Source organism: Callorhinus ursinus, unplaced genomic scaffold, assembly GCF_003265705.2.
Source record: "Callorhinus ursinus isolate GAN/ISIS: 27379988/994484 unplaced genomic scaffold, GSC_fseal_2.0 scaffold8, whole genome shotgun sequence".
In the NCBI taxonomy this organism is placed as follows: Eukaryota; Metazoa; Chordata; class Mammalia; order Carnivora; family Otariidae; genus Callorhinus; species Callorhinus ursinus.
Window position 1 is genome coordinate 11908160 of NW_027397070.1, and position 25802 is coordinate 11933961.

A 25802-nucleotide genomic window follows, 5' to 3' on the forward strand; every position below is an offset into this window, starting at 1 on the left:
GAGCGGGAGGGAGAGAGAATCTCAAGTGGACTCCACGATAAGCCAGGAGCCCAATGCAGGGCTCAATCCCACAACTCCAAGATCACCCACCACCTGAGCCAAAACAAAGAGCTGGATGCTCAACCAACTGAGCCACCCAGGCATCCCCGAAGCTTTCTATTAACTATAAGAAAGGGCTTAATTTGAAGTAAATAAACACTATAAAAAACCCTGGAAGAAGGATGTTTATTTCCCAAAACCAAGTTATTTTGAAGCAGTAAAATAACCTTCAAAAATTATAATTCCAACTGTAATTAATTCTAATTCAGGAATACTTCTTTCGGTATGCCTGTAGAAGGAAACTGTCATTAAAGAATCATCAATTTCATAATGGACTCCTTTCTTTCTTTCCTTTTTTTTAAAGTAATCTCTATGCCTAACATGGGGCTCAATCTCATGAACCTGAGATCAAGAGTCACGTACTCTCCCAACTGAGGCGGGCAAGTACCCCATAATGGACTCATTTCTAAATTATAAGTCACTTAAATTATTAAACCTTTAATATGACAATACCTTTGCATGCTTCAGTTCTAACTCTGCCAGTTCCACTAAATTTTTCCTGAATGCAGCAACTCTTCTTGTCTTAAAATCTATAAGTTCTGTGAACAAAGGAAATTAGGATTAACTATTTAATTTACATAATATAATAGTTTAAAGTATACCTTATGATTAAAGGGTAACGTAACAGTACCTTGTTTTGCAGATTCAGATATTTTTTCAAATTTCTGACAACATAATTGTTGGGATGTTTCAGCCTGCAGAACATCTTTATTTTTCGCTCTTGCTTTATCCAGTGCTTTATTAGCATTTTCATAATCCACTAGTGACCTAGATCTTCGATAGAGGAGATCCTATAAAAGAGAACGCTTCACAATAACATACACTGCATGTTTCTAATAGTTACCCGCAACCACCACTACCCCATCACCCCCATCATCATCAGAGTGAACACTTAAACCATGAATACCACACATGCCAGCTACTCTTCTAAATGGTTTTTGTAACAGCTTTACTGAGATAAATTCACATACGTATAACTCAAAGTGCACAATTAACGGTTTTTAGTGTGCTCGCAGAACTGTATAACCATCACTACAATCAATTTTAAAACAATTCTGTCATCCAAAAGGAAACCCCATATTCATCAGCAGTCATTCTTCATGTCCTCTTACCGCCCCCCCCCCCAATCTGCTTTCTGTCTGAACAGATTTGCTATTCTGGACATTTCATTAAAAAAAAAAAAATGGAGGGGCACCTGGGTAGCTCAGCTGGTTAAGCAACTGCCTTCGGCTCATGATCCTGGAGAGTCCCGGGATCAAATCCTGCATTGGGCTCCCTGCTCAGCAGGGAGTCTGCTTTTCCCTCTGACCCTTCCCCCTCTCATGTGCTCTCTCTCTCTCTCTCTTTCAAATAAATGAATAAATAAAATCTTTAAAAAAAATGGAATGTGGTCTTTTCTGTCTGGCTTTCTCTACTTAGCATAAAATTTCAAGTGCAGGGCGCCTGAGTGGCTCAGTTGGTTAAGCGACTGCCTTCGGCTCAGGTCATGATCCTGGAGTCCCGGGATCGAGTCCCACATCGGGCTCCCTGCTCAGCAGGGAGTCTACTTCTCCCTATGACCTTCTTCCCTCTCATGCTCTCTCTCTACCATTCTCTCTCTCTCAATAAATAAATAAAAATCTTAAAAAAAAAAATTTCAAGTTCATTCATGTTATTGTGTGAACCAGTACTTCATTCCTTTTATTTCTAAATATTTCATTGTATGGAAATACCACACTGATTTATCCACTTATCAGTTGATAGACATTTGGTTTGTTTCCACATTTTGCCTATTATGAATAATGCTATTATGAACATTTGTGTATAAGTTTTTGTGTGAACATGTTTTCCTTTCTCTTTCATATCTCATTACTTAGGAGTGGAATTGCTTGGTCACTTGGTAATTCTATGCTGAACCTTTTGAGAAACTGCCAGACTGTTTTCTAAAGTGGCTGCCCCACTTTACATTTCCAATGACTCTGTATGAGGGCTGTAATTTCTCCCCATCCTTGGCAACACTTACCTGTCTTTTTGATTAAAGCCACCTAGTGGCTTTGAAGTGGTATCTCACTGTGGTTTTGTTTCGTTTTTTAAAGATTTTATTTTTTACGTAATCTCTATACCCAATGTGGGGTTGGAACTCACAACCCCAAGATCAAGAGTTGCACGCTCTACCTACTGAGCCAGCCAGGCATCTCTCGCTGTGGTTCTGATTTGCATTTCCCTGATAGCTAATGTTGTTGTGCATCTTTTTACATATTCATTGGCAACTTGTATATTTTCTTTGGAGAAAGGGTTATTCAAGTCCTTTGCCCATTTTTTAATTGGGCTATTTGTTTTTTTACTGAGTTTTAAGAGTTCTTTTTTTTTTAAAAGATTTTTTATTTATTTGAGAGAAAGAGAATGAGAGAGAGCATGAGACGGAGGAGAATCAAAGGGAGAAGCAGACTCTCCGCTGAGCAGAGAGCGTGATGTGGGACTCGATCCCGGGACTCCAGGATCATGACCTGAGCCGAAGGCAGTCGCTTAACCAACTGAGCCACCCAGGCGCCCCAAGTTTTAAGAGTTCTTTATATTTTCTGGATACCATTTCCTTATTAGGGACTCGTATGATTTGCGAATATTTTGTCCCAGTCTATGGGTTGTCTTTCCACTTTTCTTCATAGTGTACTCTGACACACACAAGTTTTTAATTTTAATAAAGTCTGTCCAATTTATATTTTTTTCTTTGGTTGCTGTACTCCTGGTGTCATATCTGAGAAACCAATGTCCAATCAGAGGTCACAAAGATTTACATTTGTTTTTTTCTAAAAATGTTATAGTTGTTACATTTAGGTCTTTGATCAATTTTGAGCAAATTTTTATACACAGTATGAGGAAGGGGTCTAACTTTATTTTCATGGACTATTCAGATGACACAGTACCAAAAGCCTATTCTTTTCCCCCCAAAACTGTCTTAGCACCTTTGTTAAGAATCAATTGACTGGGGGCGTCTGGGTGGCTCAGTCGTTAAGCATCTGCCTCCGGCTCAGGTCATGATCCTAGGGTCCTGGGATCAAGCCCCGCATCAGGCTCCCTGCTCAGCGAGGAGCCTGCTTCTCCCTCTCCCACTCCCCCTGCTTGCATTCCCTCTCTAGCTGTCTCTCTCTCTCTGTGTCAAGTAAATAAATAAAAAATCTTAAAAAAAAAAAAGAAAAAGAAAAAAGAATCAATTGACTGGGGCGCCTGGATGGCTCAGTTGGTTTGCCTTTGGCTCAGGTCATGATCCTAGGGTCCTGGGATCGAGCCCCACACAGGTCTCCCTGCTCAGCAGAGAGTCTGCTTCTCCCTCTCAGTCTGCCTCACCCTCAGTTTGTGTTCACATATACTCTCTCAAATAAATAAATAAAATATTTAAAAAAAAAAGCTGCCAATGTGAAAAGGCCCAACTATATGACATTCTGGAAAAGGCAAATCTATGGAGATGTCACACACACACACACACACACACACACCACAAAATCAACAGGGCTTAAGAGGAAAGAGGATGAATACTGGAGCAGAGAGGAGTTTTGGGGCGGTGAAAACTATTCTGTATGATACTTATAAGGGTAGATACATATCATTACACATTTCTTCAAACAAAAAACAATGTGTATCACTAAGAGTGAGCTCTTGTGTAGACTATGGTCTTTATTGTTTGGCTTCTTTCACTCAGCAAAATTATTTTGAGATTCTTCCATATTGTTGCATGTATCCATGGTTCACTCCTTTTTACCAATGAGTAGGATTCCACTGTATATATACACCACAATTTATCCATTCAGCTGCTGGTGGACATTTGGGTTGTTGCCAGTTTTCGGCTATTACAAATAAAGCTGCTGTGAATATCTGTGGGGACACATGCTCTCAAATACCCAGGACTAGAATGACTGGACCATAGGATAGATGTATGTTTAATTTTTTAAGAAACTGTAAAACTTTTCCAAAATATTGTATCATATTCCAACTAACAGGGTGTGAAAGTTCTAGTTGCTATAATTTTTGTCAAAATTTTTCATTTTAGCCAAATTCTCGTTAAGGGGCGCCTGTGGTGAGGGGCGCCTGGGTGGCTCAGTTAGTTAAGTGGCTGACTCTCAATTTTGGTTCAGGTCATGATTTCAGGGTCCTGGGATTGAGCCCCCAGGATGGGCTTCACGCTCAGTGGGGAGTCTACCTGAGGATTCTCTCTCCCGCTGCCCCCCCACATGTGCACACACACGCTTTCTCTAAAATAAATAGATAAATCTTAAAAAAAGAAAAAAAAAGGTGTGTGGTGATATCTCATGAGTTTTTTCCTCCTGCTGTTTAATAAATATTGAATATTTTTTAAACAGCTATTTACTTAATTACTCACCTATATTCAAGTATAGTTGGCACCCAATATTACATTAGTTTCAGGTGTACAACAGTGATCTGACAGCTCTGTTACGCTGTGCTCAGCACAAGTGTAGCTACCGTCTGACACCATACAGCACTATTACACTACCACTGATTCCTATATTCCCTCTGCTGCATATAGTTTTAATTTTTGCAATTAAATTTCAATTCCTTCTTGTGGTCATTAAAAAATTTGGATTTACTTTTTTTTTTTTTAAAGATTTTATTTATTTATTTGAGAGAGAGAGAAAGAGAGAAATAGTATGAGAGGGGAGAAGGTCAGAGGGAGAAGCAGGCTCCCTGCTGAGCCGGGAGCCTGATGTGGGACTCGATCCCAGGACTCCGGGATCATGACCTGAGCCGAAGGCAGTCGCTTAACCAACTGAGCCACCCAGGTGCCCAATTTGGATTTACTTTTAAAGCCATGTTCTAAAAAGTTATGTATTAAACAACTATAATATTAAAATAATGAATTTAAGGTCTGTATTTATTATTATTATTTTTTAATTTATTTTTTTGACAGAGAGAGACACAGCAAGAGAGGGAACACAAGCAGGGAACACAACACAAGTGGGAGAGGGAGAAGCGGGCCTCCCGTGGAGCAGAGCGCCCGACGCGGGGCTTGATCCCAGGATCGTGGGATCATGACCCGAGCCGAAGGCAGACACTTAACGACTGAGCCACCCAGGCGCCCGAATTTAAGGTCTTTAAAGTGAATAATTCATTTTATCCCTGCCCACCGAATATAAACGGTTTAGAGGACACAATCTGATAAAATAATTTGATATGGACAGTATATTTACAAGTGCCTAAGTCCTCAAAGTTAAAAAGGTTATTTATAATTTCTTTTAAGTTTATTTATTTACCTCTTCACTCAACAAAGGGACTGAACTCTCAACCCCGAGATCAAGAATAATGCTCTTCCAACTGAGCCAGCCAGGCACCCCTATAATTTTTTTAAGTAAGCTCTATGCCCAAATGGGGCCTGAACTCATGACCCCAAGATCAAGAGTTGCATGCTCTACCAACTAAGCCAGCCAAGTGCCCCAAGGGTTATTTATGATTTGATAAGGAATGAAAAATTGGTGTTCAAAGCACCACTGATCACATGGGAATTTTCTGTACAATGTATCGATTCATAAATTAACAGTGAATTTATAATACCTTTTTTTTCCTTAAAGATTTTATTTATTTATTTGTCAGAGAGCAAGACAGTACAAGCAGGGGAAGTGGCAGAGGGAGAGGGAGAAGCACGCTCCCCACTGAGCAGGGAGCCAGATGTGGGGCTCGATCCCAGGACCCCGGGATCATGACCTCAGCCAAATGAAGGCTTAACCGACTGAACCACCCAGGTGCCCTGAATTTAGAATATCTGAGCCACTAAGTTTTTAGTGCCTTTTCAGATGTTTCTGTTAAACATTTTTTGGATTAGCAAGAGTTTTAGTCTTGCTGGTAGACAGACTTCCAAAAGGAAATTTGAGTTACCTTAAAATAAAACATATCCTGGTTTTACAGTTCTCTCACCCACAACAGAGGACTTAGGAATCCTTTAGCTACACCGACTGTTATTTGGGGGTTTTACTTCTTGTTTTGTAGGCATTTTACCTGAATGAATATACCAAATTCATTAAAAAAAAAAAGTTCTAGATTATACTATATCAGCAGTTTATAGTGGAGGGGCGCCTGGGTGGCTCCGTCGTTAAGCGTCTGTCTGCCTTCCGCTCAGGTCATGCTCCCAGGGTCCTGGGATCAAGCCCTGCATCGGGCTCCCTGCTCAGCGGGAAGCCCACTTCTCCCTCTCCTACTCCCCCTGCTTGTGTTCCCTCTCTCGCTGTCTCTCTGTCAAATAAATAGAATCTTAAAAAAAAAAAAAAAAAGTTTATAGAGGAAACTTTTATGTGGGGTTCCCCAACCAACAATCTGTAAAAGGAGAACAAAAAATTCACACTTGAAAATCTAATTTAAAATCAAGAGATAATCATTAACAATCTTAAGCCTAACAACCTCTAAAGAGAAGGCTTTTTGTAAAATAGTCCATTTTAAAAAACAATGAACAGGGGCGCCTGGGTGGCTCAGTCGTTGGGCGTCTGCCTTCGGCTCAGGTCATGATCCCAGGGCCCTGGGATCGAGCCCCGCATCGGGCTCCCTGCTTGGTGGGAGGCCTGCCTCTCCCTCTCCCAGTCCCCCTGCTTGTGTTCCCTCTCTTGCTATCTCTCTGGCAAATAAATAAAATCTTAAAATAAATAAATAAATTAATTAAATAAATAAAAAACAATGAACAATCAAATTACCTTAGCAGCTTGAGATTCCCTTAAGTAATATTTTAAAAGGTCGGAAAGTTTGAGGTCCTCATCAGCAGACACTCGTGCTTCTATTTTCTGAAAAAGGGGAAAAAAATCCGGCATTTAATTAGCACTTATATTCTACAGCCAATGTTTTCTTTCATAATTACTGTAAAAAAATATTAAAGTTACAAATAACTATAGTATCCATTCCTATTTAATCTAATTTTCCTTGCCTTCTCCTTTCTACTAACCTATGACTTTACTTCAGGACTTTGACCAAAACTGAACAGAAAAAAGAATGAAATCAAATGAGATTAGTGAATTTATGGAAGGACTCTGTTGGACTCAAGTTCTTTTTTTTTTTTTAAAGATTTTATTTATTTATTTGAGAGAGAGAATGAGAGATAGAGAGCACGAGAGGGAAGAGGGTCAGAGGGAGAAGCAGACTCCCTGCCAAGCAGGGAGCCCGATGTGGGACTCGATCCCGGGACTCCAGGATCATGACCTGAGCTGAAGGCAGTCGCTTAAACTGACTGAGCCACCCAGGCGCCCTGGACTCAAGTTCTTGGTAATAATGAGTTTCAATGTTATCTTTGAGCATTACTAATTACATGTACATTACTAATATACACTTATTACATTTCTTGTTACATCATTTCAATGACATGTACACATGATTTTAAAGTGATAAAGGACGGGGCTCAAGGGTGGCTCAGTCAGTTAAATATCTGACTCTTTGATTTCGGCTCAGGTCATGATCTCAGGGTTGTGAGATGGAGCCTGTGTTGGGCTCCATGCTGTGTGTGGAGCCTGCTTAAGATTCTCTCTCCCTCTCTCTGTCCCTCCCCCGAAATAAAAATAAACCGATAAAGGCTAACAATGAAAGACTAAGTAATTCAAATCAATCTTCCTACTGATAACAACCAGAAAACTAGTCAAAACCTTAACAAAATAGTAAACAGATGTGGTTAGTTTGAATTGGTATAAAATGGGAAGCAGCCATGTCAGACTAAAAAGATGGAACTATTCAATTCAGTTTGGAGAGACAGAAAATTAAAAAAGATGTATTATGTCAACCAAATACAATACAGGGACCTTGTTTGAATCCCAGCTCAAACGAACTCCACTGTAAAAAGCCATCTGAGGCAACTGGGAGCATCTATATACTCAATATTTGATGATTTAAGGGGAAATCACTGATAATTGTATTGATTATATTAAAATTTTAAAAAAGTGTTTGTTTTTAAGATTTTATTTATTTGAGGGAGAGGGAAAGAGCAAGAACATGAGTGGTGGGGAGGGGCAGAGGGAGAGGGAAAAGCAGACTCCCTGTGGAGCAAGAAGCCCAATGCAGGGCCTGATCCCTGGACCCTGAGATCATGAACCCGAGCCAAAGGCAGGTGCTCAATCAACTGAGTCACCCAGGCGCCCCATGACTATATTAAAATTAATTCTTATCTTTTTAAAAAAGAGATATGCACAAAGGGCAGAAAAAATGAATATGGACTTTTTGGGAAAAAGCACTTTAAGCAATGTAGAAAATGTTAACATTCAGGAAATCTGGGTGACACATGTACAGAAATTCTTTGTACTATTTTTTTTAAAATATTTTATGTATTTATTTGAGAGAGAGAGAGAATGAGTGGAGGGGAAAGGCAGAGGGAGAGGGAAAAGCAGACTCCCCACTGAGTAGTGAGCCTGACATGGGGCTCGATCCCAGGACCCTTGAGATCATGACCTGAGCCAAAGGCAGACGCTTAGCCATTTGAGCCACCCAGGCTCCCCTCTTTGTACTATTCTTGCAACTTTTCTGTAAGTCTGAAATGACTGTTGAAATAAAGTTAAAAATTAAAAACCCCACACATCCAGCAGGATAACTGAAATAAAAAAGGTAAGTATTATAAGCTTGTGCAGCAACCCAATGCTCACATTTATTCTGGTAGGAATGTAAATTGGCACAATCACTTTGGGAAACAGTTTGGCACTGTCTATGAAAGCTTTTCACATGGAGACCCTATGACCCCTAATTCTCCCCTGGTTATACACACCCAACAGAAATACATACTTATTTTCAGCTGAAGATATGCAAGAATGGTCTTAACAGTACTATTTGTAAACAGCCACAAACTAGAAACTGTCCAAATGCCTACCAACAGAACAGATGAATAAATTTACGTATATTCTTGCAAAGGAAAGCTATATAGCAAGAAGAATGAAGGATCTACACAAACTGCAACAACATGGATGAATCTTATGTATGTAATGTTGAGTAAATGAAACCAGACATAAAATACATACTGCATAAAGCATTTATATAAAATATGAAAATGAAATTAATCTCTGCTGTTAGAAGCTAAGGTAGTGGTTACCCTTGCAGGAGGTGGTGACTCAGAAAGCAGGTGAAGAGGGGCAGGGCATCTGGGTTGCTGGTAACAATTCTATTTCTTGACCTAGGTGTTCATTATATGAGTGTGTAAAATTTGCAAAATTTCACTGAGCTGTATACTTCTGATATGTGCTCTTTCCTATATATATATAATATACTTCGATAAAAAAACTTGAAGCTTAAGAAATATTCCTTTATAACAGAGAAATAAACTTAGGAAATTTCTTAATCTAACAGATAAATGCACAAAGTATATTCAAAACTTAGATAAATTTAGATAAACTGATTTAGATAAATCTAGGGAACATGCTAGACGATGTTGGGCGCTTTTAAATATGGCTCCTCTCCTTCCATTAAGAAGTAAGGTAGGTTGGGGCGCCTGGGTGGCTCAGTTGTTAAGTGTCTGCCTTCAGCTCAGGTCATGATCCCAGGGTCCTGGGATCGAGCCCCGCATTGGGCTCCCAGCTCCGTGGGAAGCCTGCTTCTCCCTCTCCCACTCCCCCTGCTTGTGTTCCCTCTCTCGCTGTCACTCTCTGTGTCAAATAAATAAAATCTTAAAAAAAAAAAAAAAAGAAGTAAGGTATGTATCCCCTCCCCTTGAATCTAGGCCCTAAGACTGTTTGACCAATACAGAAGTGATGCTGTGCCAGTTTCCAGGCCTTAATGAAACTAAAAATTTCTGCTTCCTATCTTTTGGGATGCTTGCTTTTGGAACCTAGCCAGCACATTGTGAGGAAGCTGAAGCAGCTCCCTGGAAAAGCAACATGCAGGTGTTACAGCCAACAGCCCTGGCTCAAGTCTCGGCTGATAGCCAGTATCACCCCCCAGACATCTGGAAGAGCCTTCATATGTTCCCTGTTGAGGCCCAGACATCATGGAGCAGAGGCAAGCCATCTCTGCTGTTTTTTCTGAATTCTTGACCTAAAGACTTCATTAGCATAATAAAATGGTTGTCGTTTTTAAGCTACTGATTTTAGGATGGTTTTTTACACAGCAAATAACCACACCACAAAAACACTTAAAAGAAATAAAGATAGTTGTGGCAATGGCAATGTGCCACCTAGAGCTCCTTCAAGAGCAACTGCTTGCTGCAAGGAGCACATATGGTTCAGAGTCCTACCTGCAATCTCTCTAAGTCCAGAACAATATTCATTCCAAGGTTATGCTGATCCTCCCCGGCCTGCCTTGGCTGCACCCCATGACAGAGCACGGGATAGCAGGGCCAGTCCCTCCTGCCTGACGCAGTGCTCCCTCTAATGAGCCACTCTGGCTGACCTGGACAAAACTTTCTTGGAACTAGGCTACAGTCTGAAACTCTTCCTACCCAGTACCCTCCTCCTCTGCCCTCTCCTTTCGCAGGTATAGACGGGCACTATGGTCTAAAGGCTCTTCGTGTCTATCCTAATCCTTCCTCTTTGTTCCTCCCAATGAATCTCTTGCACATCTGATTCCATTTGACATCTACCTGCACATCTATTGACACATAAAGCTATTTTGTGATAAATCCCTGTTCTTTTGATGTAAACACACAGAAAAACAATGATTATCTTCCCAGAAAATGCTCGCTGGTACAAATACCAAAAGCAGAATAATGGACCCCAGTATACAACATTTATGTATTTAATGACTCTTTCCTTTGTGAGAAAATATCTCCTTTCCTTTCCTTCACTACACATTACTCAAATGACAAAGTCCTGCTGCAATCAGCTTTCTACAATGGACTAGCCACCTCCACCCTAAGTACCCTTAAATTTCTAATAAACATTTTCACTTTTCTATCAACTTTATCAAAGTGTTTACTACTGCATCTAAGACTGATCTCTGAAAATCAAGACTATGTCAACATTAAATTATTACTATGAATCACACCCTTCTACAGTTGCATATCTGTCTCGTAATGATACAACTCATTTTTATTTTTTAAGTTTTTTAAAGCTTTTATTTATTTATTTGAGAGAGAGAGAGCACAAGTGGTGGAGAGGGAGAAGCAGGCTGCCCGCTGAGCAGGGAGCCCGATGCAGGGCTTGATCCCAGGACCCCGGGATCATGACCTGAGCCAAAGGCAGATGCTTAACCAACTGAGCCACCCAGGCACCACTATATTTTAATTTTTAAAAAGATTTTATTTATTTATTTATTTGAGAGTGAGTGAGAGAGAGAGGGCAAGAGCAGGGAGGGGCAGAGTAAGAGGGAGAAGCAGACTCCCCTCTGATCGCAAAGCCTGCACTGGGCTTGACACCGGGCTTGGGCTCGATCCCGGGACTCCAGGATCATGACCTGAGCTGTAGGCAGACGCTTAAGCAAGTGAGCCACCCGGGCACCCTGATACAACTCATTTTTAAACCAGTGTCATGGGGGATCAAAAGCAATATCATCTTGGTAAAATTATAATGAATCTAACACTTTCTTCTAGCTTACAAAGCTCCAGAAAAAGATCATTCTTCATAAAAATAAATGCTGTTTCATAATGAACATGTTCTCTGATCAAGAATATGAACTTTTGGGGCGCCTGGGTAGCTCAGTCGGTTGGGTGTCTGCCTTCGGCTCAGGTCATGATCCCAGGGTCCTGGGTCGAGCCCCGCATCGGGCTCCCTGCTCCTTGGGAAGCCTGCTTCTCCCTCTGCCTGCAGCTCCCCCTGCTTGTGTTCCCTCTCTTGCTGTCTCTGTCAAATAAATAAATATTAAAAAAATAAAGGGGGTGCCTGGGTGGCTCAGTCGTTAAGTGTCTGCCTTTGGCTCAGGTCATGTTCCCAGGGTCCTGGTATCGAGCCCCACATCAGGCTCCCTGCTCCGCGGGAGGCCTGCTTCTCCCTCTCCCACTCCCCCTGCTTGTGTTCCGTCTCTCGCTGTCTCTCTGTCAAATAAATTAAAAAAAAAAAAAAAAGGAATATGAACTTTTACACAAAGACCAGAAGGCCATAACAAAAAAACTTATTTCCTGAAAAAAACTCAAATTTTCAAATCTAAATCTGTCTCTTCATCATTCTGAAGTATAGCTCATCTTTCTCAATAAAGTTCAACACAACCACAACAGGTTACACACTACTGTATGCAAAGATTGAGACTCTCAAAGGTTAACCGATAGTACTTACTCTTGTTTTATCAAACAGTTCTGAAACTTTGAGAAAAAACCTGGAAGGGAAAAGTATTTCATCAGAAGCCAGCTTTGAAATGACTTTTCATTTCAAATGTTCAGAGCATATACCCCCAAAACCGTATTAATAATGAATTTTATTTCATTGCAGTAATATTTAATGGTCTTGTTCACCACAGACTTCACTTAGAACAACACCTCTATACTTCCACCCATATAACAGATTACTTGAAAACTGTTGTTACAAAAAATCTTCCCATTTCAAGGTAAGAGTCTAAGCCATACATTTATTTATGTATTTAATATATACTTTTTAAAGTAATCTCTACACCCAAGGGGGGGGTGTCGAACTCACAACCCTGAGCTCAAGAGTCACGTGCTCCACCAACTGAGCCAGCCAGGCCACCCCAAGCCATACATTTAAATTAAAAATTTTTTTTCCTTTTATTCTTTAGCAGTATGTCACATAATACTAAATAAAGCCTGTATCTTCAAAATTACCAAAGAAGTATAGAACAATCATATCCAAAAAGGTTGACTTAAAAGGAAAACACTAAAGTTAGAGCAGCTCTTGAAGTTATCTGATACTTATGTGTTAAATATCTTCAAGTAGAGCTGCTTTGTTTTAGAAAATAACAGAAATGAATAACCAATTTCTATCTCAGAATTCATGTTCACTTTTAACTAAATAGCCTATCTCTCAAATGCTGACACCAACTAAAAAACATCCCAATGCCAAACCATTAAAGGGTTATTCTGTGAAATAATATGTAATTACTGGTGACATTATAACTGGATTGGGGCAAGTACTACTAAAAGCTAAAACACTATTTTATGACCTTTGTTTTACAAAAGAGAACTTGATTTGACAGGTTTATGTCCAATAACTCACGGCAAGGTTGGCTTTTTCTTCTTATCAAAGAGTTAGAGATCAACTCTTTGGGAAGGTAGGCTGTTAATTAATGTAAGCTATATATAGTATCTTGTTTTGCCGAAAAACCTGGATCTTACATGTCTATTAAGACGGGATACACTAGGAAAAAGTTCAAGGATATGGTTTAGAAGAAGGCATAAACTATGGAAAAATAGTTTTGCCACTTAAAATTGAAAAAAAGTTTGGATATTTTTCAATGAAGAGTTGGGTTTAAACAATATTATAGGAACAACTAAAATTAACTATGGTTAGACTAATGTGAAAAATCAGTATAAAGTAAATAAAGGACAGCTAAGTATGCAAACATCCAGAGAGCATTTCTATACTAACATGCATAATACTTTCCCATCAGGTCACTCTAGGACTGCCCTAGGATTCACTAAACTTATAATCTAGAATAGCCAGCCTCTTTAAAAAGTATAAACTGATTAACATCACATTTTACTTTAAAAGTCAATTTGGCCTCCAAAAAAATACATACAAATATATATTATATTCTAAATCCAAAACATTTATAATAAACTTCATCAAAACCTAAGAACATTTTGACATAAATTCTTCCTCTTCCTTATATACATAAATCAGGCAATTTTCATCAAATAAAACTTTGCAAGTGTTAAAATTATATAAAGCCAATTTTTACTTTTCAGATTTAAAAAATAACAGAGAAATGGTAGAGAAAAAATGACATTGATCCAAGTTTATAAGAAGCGCCTTATTACTGATGTATTTTGAAGAAGATATTCTAAATGACTCTCGGGTCAGAAATATTCTGTGTGTCCAGGCTGCCAATGAAATTTTTGTTTCATTTAATGTTTCAAATCAGAATCCTTACTTGCATATATCTGTAGAATCCTGAGTTCCTAAAGCATATAATGAAGAACCAATTCTATTGTAATCATCTGCAGCACCTATGGAAAAAATTTTTTAGAATATATTTAATTCATTGATTCAAAAATACTTACTGAGCACCTACCTGCCAAACAATGTGTATGCAGTATGAAATACCCCAAGTCTGGTGAAGGGAATGACAACAGTTATATTATAACTTGATGAATATTATATTAGAAATAGGAACAAACTACTCTGGGAGCTGGGGAAACAGATGATTCCACCTAAGTAAGTTAGGGAAGGATTTACAGACACTACTGAGTGAGTCGGAACTTGTAGGACAAGCAAATCTTTACCAGGCAAAATGGAGGGGACAGCATGGATAAAGACCAATGAGACATAAAAGAATACAGTATATTCAAACCGCCTTCTAGGAAGAAGGCGCTATAGGGTACAGAAGAGAGTGGACAGAGCTGAAGATGGAAAAATAAACTGAAGTATCCTGGGGGGGGCAAAACAGGTTTTTGTAAGACATGATAAAGTTTGGATTTGATCTTGTAAGAATGGGTATTATTAAACATTTTAAAATAACAGTAGTGGTAAAAACAACCATTAAGGATTTTAGATAAAAAATTCTGCTGCCTGGAATAAAGATTAGAAATGGAGACACAGAAGGCTGAGTAACCAACTAGGAATTTGTTGTGTCAGATACTGATGGTCAGGATCAAGTTAGCAAAAACAGTGACAGCAGAGAGGAACAACAAAGCTGGAAGATATTTAGGAAACCTAATAGGTAGGATTTACAAGCAAGAGACCTAAGGTAGAAGGGAAAATTAGAGCTTGGGAAGCTAGATGAAAGGTGGTAGCACCATTATCCTTGGGTGCTAGGAGGCGAAGTATTCAACTTCAGCACAATACTTTTCCCAGGGCTCACCCCATGGGACAAATTGCTGAGAAAAGATTACTCGTTTCAGAAAAAGGATAGTATAAGTGCAATGGTTAAGAGTATAGAACTGGAACCAAACTGCTTAGGGTCCAATCCGAATTTACCAGCTCTACGACCTCAAGCTTATCACTTAACCTGTGTATGCCTTGCTTTCCTTATCTGGAAACTGACCCTGAAATTATTTTTTACAGCAAGACATTCCTGGATCCTAATATCTCGCCCTGAGAACACTACCCTCTTTAGCTGTTACATCATTATATGATCATAGAAAATAAGCAAACTGCCCTGATTTTATACATTACAGTGTTGTTGAAAACTTAATTTTTCATAGTCCAGGCTAAGTTCATGCATCATGAAAAAGTAATTTTTACTTTATAATTCTGTAAAATTGTATGTTATTTAATTAATCATATGTAATAATTATGATTTTGTAAAGAGGTTCACAACCATCTTTCTTAAAAGCACTGTTCCATTTGGTCAAATAAATAAAGAAGAATCACTAATATTTTCTTCACTTTTCTTAATGGATGACTGTCTACCTTTATAGTTCTTTATGTTTCCACAGCACGAATATACACACCTATTACAGGACTGCTTACAGTACACTGTAATTTTTTGCTTTTGTGTTTATTTCACCTGCAAATTTTTTTTTAAGATTTTATTTATTTATTTGAGATTGAGCATGAGCAGGGGGAGGTACAGGGGAGAAGCAGACTCCCCACGGAGCAGGGAGCCTGACACAGGGCTCCATCCCAGGACCCCAGGATCATGACCTGAGCTGAAGGCAGAGGTTTAACCAACTGAGCCACCCAGGTGTCCCTATTTATTTATTTTTAAAAAGATTTATTTATTTGAGAGAGAGACAGAGCACAAGTGGGGGGAGAGGCAGAAGGAGAGAGCCTGATGGAGGAATGATCCCAGGACCCTGAGATCATGACCTTAGCCGAAATCAAGAGTTGGCTGCTTAACCAGCTGAGCCACCCAGGCCCCCTGAACTCTATTACATTTAAACTCCATTGGTATAAGTGATACTTATCCCAAGAACTTAAGGTTGGCTTAACATCTGAAAATACAATTAACCAGGGGCGCCTTGGTGGCTCAGTCGTTAAGCGTCTGCCTTCGGCTCAGGTCATAATCCCAGGGTGCTGGGATCGAGCCCTGCATCGGGCTCCCTGCTTGGCGGGAAGCCTGCTTCTCCCTCTCCCACCTCCCCTGCTTGTGTTCCCTCTCTTGCTGTCTATCTGTCAGATAAATAAATTTTTTTTTAAGATTTTATTTATTTATTTGAGAGAGAAAGAATGAGAGACAGAGAGCACGAGAGGGAAGAGGGTCAGAGGGAGAAGCAGACTCCTCGCTGAGCAGGGAGCCTGATGCGGGACTTGATCCCAGGACTCTGGGATCATGACCCGAGCCGAAGGCAGTCGCCCAACCATCTGAGCCACCCAACCATCTGAGCCACCCAGGCGACCCTAAATAAAATCTTAAAAAAAAAGAAAGAAAGAAAGAAAGAAAATACAATTAACCATACTAAGACTAAAAAGGAAAAATGATGATTATCTCAACACTGTAGGTGCAAAAAAGGACATTTGATAAAAATCCAACATTCATTCCTGACCTAAAAGAAAAAAAAACTCTCAGAAAACTAGCACAAGAGAATTTTTTCAACCTGATAAAAAGCATCTAGGAAAAACCTACACCAAACACTGTAATGAATGGTTTAAGAATGAATGCCTTCCGCATAAGATAAGGAACAAGGCAAAGATGCCTACTCTCACCACCTCCATCCACACTGTACTGGAGCTATAGGTATAGCTTCTGTACAATGGGGCAAAGAAAAGAAATAAATGGAATCTAAATTGGAAAGAAGTCTAATTGTTTCTATTAGCAGATGATCATCTATGTAGAAGATCCAAAGGAATCTACAAATAGTTACTGGAACCAGTAAGTGAGTATATTTAGTAAGACTGCAAGATATATGATCAATATAGAAAATACATTGTATTTCTATATATTAGCAAATAACAACTAGAAACTGAAAGGTATAAAATACATCATTTACAACAGCATCAAAAATAATTAGGGATCAGATAACTATGTATAAGATCTGTACAACGAAAGCTATAAAATATTGCTGAGAAAATTTAAGGAAGACCTAACTAAATGGAGAAATACACTATATTCATGTATTAGAAGAATCAATATAGTTAAGACATCAATCCTCCCCAGGGCGCCTGGGTGGCTCAGTTGGTTAAGCGACTGCCTTCGGCTCAGGTCATGATCCTGGAGTCCCGGGATCGAGTCCCACATCGGACTCCCTGCTCAGCGGGGAGTCTGCTTCTCCCTCTGACCCTGCTCTCTCTCTCTCTCTCTCTCTCAAGTAAATAAATAAAATCTTTAAAAAAAAAAGACATCAATCCTCCCCAAATTGACCTACAGATTCTACACAATCCCAATCAAAATCTCAGACACCATTTTTATAAAAGTGACAAGCTGATTCTAAAATCCATATGAAAAAAGGGGTGCCTGGGTGGCTGTCGTTAAAAGTCTGCCTTCGGCTCAGGTCATGATCCCGAGGTCCTGGGATCAAGCCCCGCATCGGGCTTCCTGCTCAGCGGGAAGCCTGCTTCTCCCTCTCCCACTCTCTCTGCTTGTGTTCCCTCTCTCACTATGTCTCCCTCTCTGTCAAATAAATAAATAAAATCTTCAAAAAAAAAATAGATAAAAAAATAAAATCCATATGAAAATGTAAAAAACCCAGAGGGGCCAAAACAACTTTGGTAAAGAAGAATAAAGCAGGAGGACTTATATAAGAAAAGATATTCATCATCATCAGTCATTAGGGAAATGCAAATTAAAATCACACTGAGACACCTATGAGAATGGCTAAAAGGAAAAAGAATGACTATCATTGTTGGAAAACATGTGGAGGAATTGGAACTCTCATGCACAGCTGGTAGGAATGTAAAATGGTACAATCATTTTATTTTGGGAAAAAAACTTTGGCAGTTTCTTAAAAAGTTAATTATACACTTACCACATGACCCAGCCACTCTACTTTTAGGTATTACCCAAGAGAAATGAAAGCACATGTTCCATACAAAGACTTACATTTAGATGGTTCATGTCAGCTTTATTTATAACAGTCTAAAGCTAACAATGACCCAAATGTCCACCAACAGCTAAATGGATAAACAACTGTGGTATATCCATACAACAGTGTAATACTCAACAATTAAAAGGAATGCCTTCTTGATACACACAACTTGAATTAATCTCAAAATAATTTTGTTGCATTTTAAAGCCAAATAATAAAGAGTACATATAGTATGATTCCATTCACATAAAATTCTAGAAAATGCAAACTAATCTACAGAGACAGGAAGCAGATCAATGGTTGCCTGGGGACAGGGCAAAAGGGAGGGAATACAAAGGCTGTAAGGAAACTTTTGGTGGTGATGGATATGTTCATTATCTTGATTATAGTGATGATTTTACACATATGTCAAAATTTATCAAATTGTATACTTTGAACATCGCAACTTGCTGATATCAACTTATACCTCAATAAAGCTGTTAAAAGAAAACATTAGTCTATCTTGAACTTTGAAGGAATCTTTTACATCAAAAATACCACACTGACATATGATCATCAGTCTCCTCAGACAAGTCTTTATTGTGAAGCAAGTTCATGAGGATGGATACAAGTTTTCCAAAATTCTAATTATTGCTGAAGAGCTTGACTTTTATCATGGTCAACAAATACTGTCAGTTGTTTTCCTTAAAGTGACAGATTCACTTAATTTTTAAGAAAATGTCTACCAAATACTCAAATCTGAATAATCATAGTTTGGCAGCTATTCTCTCAAGTAGAAATGGTGTTTTTTTTTTGGGAAAAAAAAAAGGCAGATAATTCAGTTGCAACTAAAGTGCTTTTCTAAAGAGAACCATTATATTTCAGTACGCAAAGTGCTTTATGTATACCTTCCATTTCATCATTCAGAATATTAAAAAAGTGAACTCAAGGGAAGTGTTTATTACAATTAGTAATTTTAACTGCTTTATCAAGGATAATCTTAATTGATTTTTTTTTTCTAACTGCAAACGCACTGCAGGAAAGAATATAGTGACTCTTAGCACAATTTGGTGCCACTGTCTTAATCTGTGCTAAGGCACCAGTAATCTTATCCACCATGACTTCTGCTTTATCAGTGTAAATGTCAACACGATGAAAAATACAAAAAGCATCATGGATTGTTATGAAAATAGTTTTGACCTCACAGACTTGCTAAAAATAAAAAGAGCGTTAGGGTCAAGACTTCACAGACCACAGTTTGAGAACCACTGTTCTATAGGAGACTTTTATAAACTATAAGTAACATAATAGCTTTATAATTATTCCATTAAAAAATGTAAGCTTTAGCCACAGAGAAAAACCTTACTTTTGTGGGATCTTGTCATCCTATCAGATTTAGCAGATGCATCCTTAACTCGGTTATGATATTCTAAAAGGAATGTTCGTTCATGCTCAAAGAAATCATCTACATCCTATAGGGTCAAAAGAAAATATAATTTTTCACTTATTTACTTTAGTGTAATACATAAATCACTTTACCATTATAATCATAAAAGATCAGTAAAACAGCACAGCTATCCTCTAATAATCAGATGTTCTAATGATTTCACCAACAAATTCAGACTTTATACAGACATGCACTTCTACCTATCCAGGAAAAAATCTGCAATGGTTTTGCAGTTGAAAGCTTAGATCCTTCCATAATGGTTCACGTTCACATGTTGTACTCTGAAATATGTTCCTACTCGTGCTCTGTGTCTACAGTCCAGCCTCTCCAACAAATATACTGCTGCCAGGGGGGAGTAATCAATTGCTTTTGAGAAGAAAAAAATTCTGATAGACAAGTCTGAATCTATTTCTCTTGGTCTACTATGTATTCTATGAGTCATTCCTAAAGGCTGTGAGGCCTTTGCCATTACAGTCCTCTCTGATTGCTTTGGGGAAACATGGCCAAACTAGCTTTCTGGGAGCAATTATTGTATCTTTTTTGAAACAAAGCTAGATACGCATTAAAAATAAAAATTATTAAAAGTGCTTTCCTCCTTTCTAAAACAGCAATGATTTTTTGAAAAAGCACCAGCTAAAATGATGTAATTCAAATCCACATCAACAGAATGGGAAAGAAGAGTCAGTACTAACAAAATGTCCTTTAAAATTTGTAATTCATGTGTACCAATTTTTTTAACTGTTAAAATGGGGATAAAACTATCCAACTTGTAAGGTTGAAGAGTAAACAAAATGTGGATTAACAAACACCACATTGTAAATGTTCAAAAATGTTACTACTTTACCAAAATCATAATCCATATAGTGGACTAATGCTAAGAAAAATGTTCAATATTAATGCATAAGTAGCATCAAAATGGAAGGAAGTGGAGTTCTTATTAGAAAGTAGCCATGGCATATGCGCTGTCAACATACCAGCTGACCTGTCTCTGAAAAACCAAAGTATAAATCAAATAAATAGTACTTCCTACCTAAGTTTTACTGTAGATGTATCTATAAAAATAGGCAATGATGGGGGCGCCTGGGTGGCTCGGTCATTAAGTGTCTGCCTTCAGCTCAGGTCATGATCCCAGGGTCCTGGGATCGAGCCCCACATCGGGCTCCCTGCTCAGTGGGAAGCCTGCTTCTCCCTCTCCCACTCCCCCTGCTTGTGTTCCCTCTCTCACTGTGTCTGTCAAATAAATAAAATCTTAAAAAAAAAAAAGGCAATGATGACAAAGCAGCATTATTTATCTCTTTCTTAGTACCTGCTTGATAATGTAATATAAACACTTTCCTCTTTTAATGGTAAGAATCTTCAGATAAATCAATTCTTGTACCATTTTTAGAACATCATTAAGAAATACTTAGGTGCTATTTATTTCTTTTAGTTTTAAATATGCCTGTTATTTATTTATTTGTAAGCTCTACGCGCAATGTGGGGCTTCAATTCACGACTCTGAGATCAAGAGTCACATGCTCTACTAACTGAGCCAGCCAGGCGCCCCACAACAAAACTAAAACCTCAAAGGAGCTCTTCTAACTCCAGATCTGAACCCAAGTGTGCCCCCCCCCCCTTTTTAAAGATTTTATTTATTTGACAGAGAGAGACAGCGAGAGAGGGAACACAGGCAGGAGGAGTGGGAGAGGGAGAAGCAGACTTCCCGCCGAGCAGGGAGCCCGATGCTGCCCCTAACATTTGTAAGGCCGAGGGCAAGTGTACAAATGGAGGCAGAACCTCTTTCGTGCCCTATCCTGCAGCTCTGTAAGGCACCTAGAGAAACCTCATGTGTGTATATAAACGGATATTCTATCTTGCACACTGATCTTCTTCCCTGTGCCCTCCCTCTCCCCAGCTGTTCCATGGTCACCCTTGACCACCCATGAATGCACACACTGGAGGATGAATTCAGGGAAGAGGCCCACAGAAGAGAAAAAGTTGGAAGGAGGCTTCAGATTTGGGCAAGGAAATATGGAATTCCAGACCCCTAAAGCATGGTCTAGCTTGGAGGGAAGGGGTATGCACAAGTCCCCTTGTACCTACAGACCTCACCCCTGGGAGAAGGAAGTTCTCTAAAGAATAGAATCAAGGGCAGGGGGCCCAGATTCCCAGGCCTAAGCATTCTACTGTCCAAATTCTCTTTTACTCTAATAAGTCATCTGCACATCTGAAATCTCAATCTATCTTCTTAAAAGAAGTAGATTCTCAAACAAATACCTCTGTTAATCAAATAAAAGCTTACCTTTACGCCTGAAACAATTACTCCATCTGCTGATTTTACCATGTTTTTAAAGAAATCTTCAAGTTTCTCTTTTTTATTTTTTCCTCTCACACTCAGCTGAAAGAAAGGTAAACTTAAGTTGGCAATTTTTTTAGATTACAAATGGAAAGTAATGCCTCTTTTATTCTCTGACATCAAAATGGCAACCACAAAAGGATCCTGGTTTTTAAAATAAAGTGGCAATATCATGTGTATCAGTGACTTTCAAACTTTAGTGTATTAAAGAGGAGGCTGGCCTCTCTCAAAGATTTAGATTCAGGTGATGTACAATAATGCCTAGGTATCTCAAATTTGATATGTATATTTGATAATCCCATTGCAAGTAGCCTTCTCATCACATATATAGTAATATATAAAGGCAACTAAAAATTTAATCCAGGAGTTTCTTTAAAAATCCCATTGCAAGTAGCCTTCTCATCACATATATAGTAATTATATATATAAAGACAACTAAAAATTTAATCCACGAGTTCCTTTAAAGATGTAAAATTTATTGGAGTCTAATACACCATCATAGGACTCTGTAAAAGCTTTGAAAATACATTCTGCAAATTCTTTTTTTTGGTAAGATTTTATTTATCTTATTTAAGAGAGAATGAGAGAGAATGAGCGGGGTGAGAGGCAGAGGAAGAAGCAGACTCCCCGCTGAGCAGGGAGCCTGATGTGGACTTGATCCCGGGACTCAGGGATCATGACCTGAGCCGAAGGCAGATGCTTATCCTACTGAGCCACCCAGGCGCCCCATATTCTGCAAATTCTTCACTCTGAACTCATACAAATATCATGTCTTGTCCTGTTTTGGGGATCAGCAACTTATACCATAAGGGACACAAAAGGTGACTCCAGATGGCAAGAATGGTTATCTAAAGGCAAAACTGAGAAGCAGCCAACTCTTTGACTTTACCACTTGCTGCATCAGGGTGTCCCATAATGGAACATCCCATCTAATTTCCATATCTACTGCCATGGCTTCAATGTTCACCATTATGTAAATGATTCACAAATCATGATCACTACCCCTAAGCTCTTTCTGAACCTCAAACCCTATTTCTAATTGCCTATATTACATTCTTATATGGAGATTCTGCTAAACCCACATTAAACTAAGACAGTATTCATTATAATCTAATCTCATCTCCAAATTTTTCTTCTTGGTTCCCTATCCATGGTCCCTCCATCCAACCAGTCTCTCCAACATATTCCCTTAAGCCCCCCACCTCTCATTAAAAATCTTGAAATAATCTACAACTTCTTGTCTCTGACAGCTCAAATTCTACCATCAAATCCTGAAATCTGTCCCTTTCTTTCCCACTGTCCTAGTGAAAAACCTCATTATTTCTTGCCTAACTACTATACTGGACTACTAGTTAACATCTCTCATTTCCTCAATTCAATCCATTTTGTTGATGACTTCCAAAATCAAATTTTGAGCATCTCCTCCTTACTCAATACCCTTACAGGGTTTCACAATGTTCAGAGTTAAGAAGAAAACTCAGAAGAGATCCCAAAGATGTAGAAGTACGTGGGATCCAGGAGAGCTAGAAAGTATCTTCATCAAAATGGAAAGGCACAATGTGATACATCATGTTAACAGAATAAAGGACAAAACCACATCATCTCAATAGCTATACTTTTTCATAACAAAAATACTCAACAAACTAGGAACAGAAGGGAACTTCAACTTGATAAAGAGCATCAACGAAAACCCCAGAGCTGGGCGCCTGGGTGGCTCAGTCGGTTCAGCGACTGCCTTCGGCTCAGGTCATGATCCTGGAGTCCCGGGATCGAGTCCCGCATCAGGCTCCCTGCTCAGCGGGGGTCCGCTTCTCCCTCTGACCCTCTTCCCTCTCGTGCTCTCTGTCTCTCATTCTCTCTCTCAAATAAATAAATAAAATCTTAAAAAAAAAAAAAAAAGAAAACCCCACAGCTAACATCATACTTAACAGTGAAACAATGAATGCTTTCCCCCTAAGATCAGAGACAAAACAAAGATGTCTGCTCTTGTCATTTCTATTTTACATAGTACTGGAGGTCCTAGCCAGGACAGTTAGGCAAGCAAAAGAAATTAAAAGGGTATCCAGATTAGAAAGGAAGAAGTTAAAAAAAAAAAAAAAAAGCTAAAACATGATCATGGCTGCCATGGTGATTGAGAGTTGTGGGAGACACATAGAGTTGTAGGATTTGATTTCTGACTAGCTTCCACTTCCCACTGAACAAGGTCATTTTTTCATCTAAAGGAACTGCTGAAAGTTGAAATGAGCTTTTATGGAAAATGGGAGAGAGCTGTCTAAAGTCATAACCTTGTTATAAATGATGGAGCAGGCAATCTAGACTAGATGAGAAATAAGTAAAGACAAAAGGGCTTCTAACAGGGTCAAAATGCTGGAGAGGTCAAGGGTCTAGATGTACCAGTGAGTTAAAGAACAACCAAAATAGGAGTAGGGAAAAAGAGAGTTGTCTATGTTTGGAGTCTAGTTGTCAATGTTTGGAGTCTCTTAATACTAGAGTTTAAGAACTCAGATAAGAGATAGGGTCCTGGGTGTGGCCACTGATAAGGTAGCAAGAATTGAAGGGACATTAGGGTGTTGTTTTTTAAGATTTTATTTATTTATTTGACAGAGAGATAGAGAGCACAAGGAGGCAGAGTGGCAGGCAGTGGGAGAGGGAGAAGCAGGCTTCCCGCCAAGCAGGGAGCCGGGTGTGGGACTCGATCCCAGGACCCTGGGATCATGACCCGAACTGAAGGCAGCTGTTTAACCGACTGAGCCACCCAGGTGCCCCAAGGGAATTAATTAGGTTAAATATTTAATCTACTGTTAAGCAGACTCAGACTATACCTAGTAGAAACAGAGAAGGTATATAGCTACCTAAGTAAAGCAACACTAAAGGCTTACAACAGTGACTACTTCTCACACAACTGAACGCTAGAACAAGCTTTTCTAGGCCTCCCAAACGCCCCATGGCCTTTTTAGACTTCAAGCACCCTAGCCCTACTTCAACAGCTCATCAGTCCTATGACCCTCTGAAACTTAGATAACAAAATAGCACATACAGATTGCTTTTCCTGCCCCAGTGAAGTGAGTAAAGATCTGAGAAACAGCATCAGAACAAGATTGAGAGAAACTTTTTAGTTTTGGGCCTATAATCTGCAATAACCTATTAATGTACTTGCTATTAATTAATTATATATTTTAGAAGGGTTTATTTATTTGAGAGAAAGAAAACATGTGAGCGTCGGGGGGGGGCGCAGAGGGAGACTCTTAGGCAGACTCCATCCTGAGTGCAGAGCCTGATGCGAGGCTCGATCTCACCATCCTGAGATCATGACCTGAGCCGAAATCAAGAGTCAGGTGCTTAACTGACTGCACCACCCAGGTGTCCCGCCATTAATTTGTATAGAATATTTGCAAAACACTTTCCTGTCTTTTTAGAGTTTCTCCAAAACACCATATGCTGACATAAAAGGGTTATTATAATGCAGCACATCATTATCTCTATTAAGCATATATTAGTTTGGGAAGAAGAAAAATGTACGTTGATGGGAGAAAACTTATGAAACCCTAAGATTTCTGAAAGCTATTTATAAAGCTGATCTAAACAATTAAAAATCATTCACTTACTTTTTTAAAAAATTTTATTTATTGATAGAGCGAGAGCGAGAGAGCACAAGGAGGGGGAGTGGCAGAGGCAGAGGGAGAAGCAGGTTCCCCACTGAGCAGGGAGCCCGATACAGGACTTGATCCCAGGACCTTGGAATCATGACAGGAGCCGAAAGCAGAGGCTTAACCAACTAGCCACTCAGGTGCCCCTCATTCACTTACCATTTTAACAAATACTTATTTTACATCTTAATTGTCAGCCACTATTCTAAAGTACTAAGGATACAATGGTGAAAAATTAAAGCCTTGCTTCCAGAGAGCTTATATTTTAGCAGAAGGAGACAAATAATAAATATACAAATTTTTTAAATACAGATACATAATGGGGCGCCAGGGTGGCTCAGTCGGTTA

General features: G+C 39.1%; 1 protein-coding gene across 1 annotated transcript in view; it reads right to left on the reverse strand.

Annotated features, from left to right (window-relative positions):
• Positions 1 to 228: 228 nt before the first annotated feature.
• Positions 229 to 25802, reverse strand: part of SNX6 (sorting nexin 6) — a 46700-nt gene continuing 21126 nt past the window's right edge. The window contains exons 7-13 of the mRNA XM_025870184.2: positions 21754 to 21849; positions 19392 to 19497; positions 14011 to 14086; positions 12240 to 12279; positions 6768 to 6854; positions 731 to 890; positions 229 to 638 (exon numbers count right to left, since the gene is read on the reverse strand). Of these exons, the coding sequence (XP_025725969.2) occupies positions 538 to 638; positions 731 to 890; positions 6768 to 6854; positions 12240 to 12279; positions 14011 to 14086; positions 19392 to 19497; positions 21754 to 21849 (666 nt within the window). The 3' untranslated portion in view covers positions 229 to 537. The remainder of the gene's footprint in view (positions 639 to 730; positions 891 to 6767; positions 6855 to 12239; positions 12280 to 14010; positions 14087 to 19391; positions 19498 to 21753; positions 21850 to 25802) is intronic.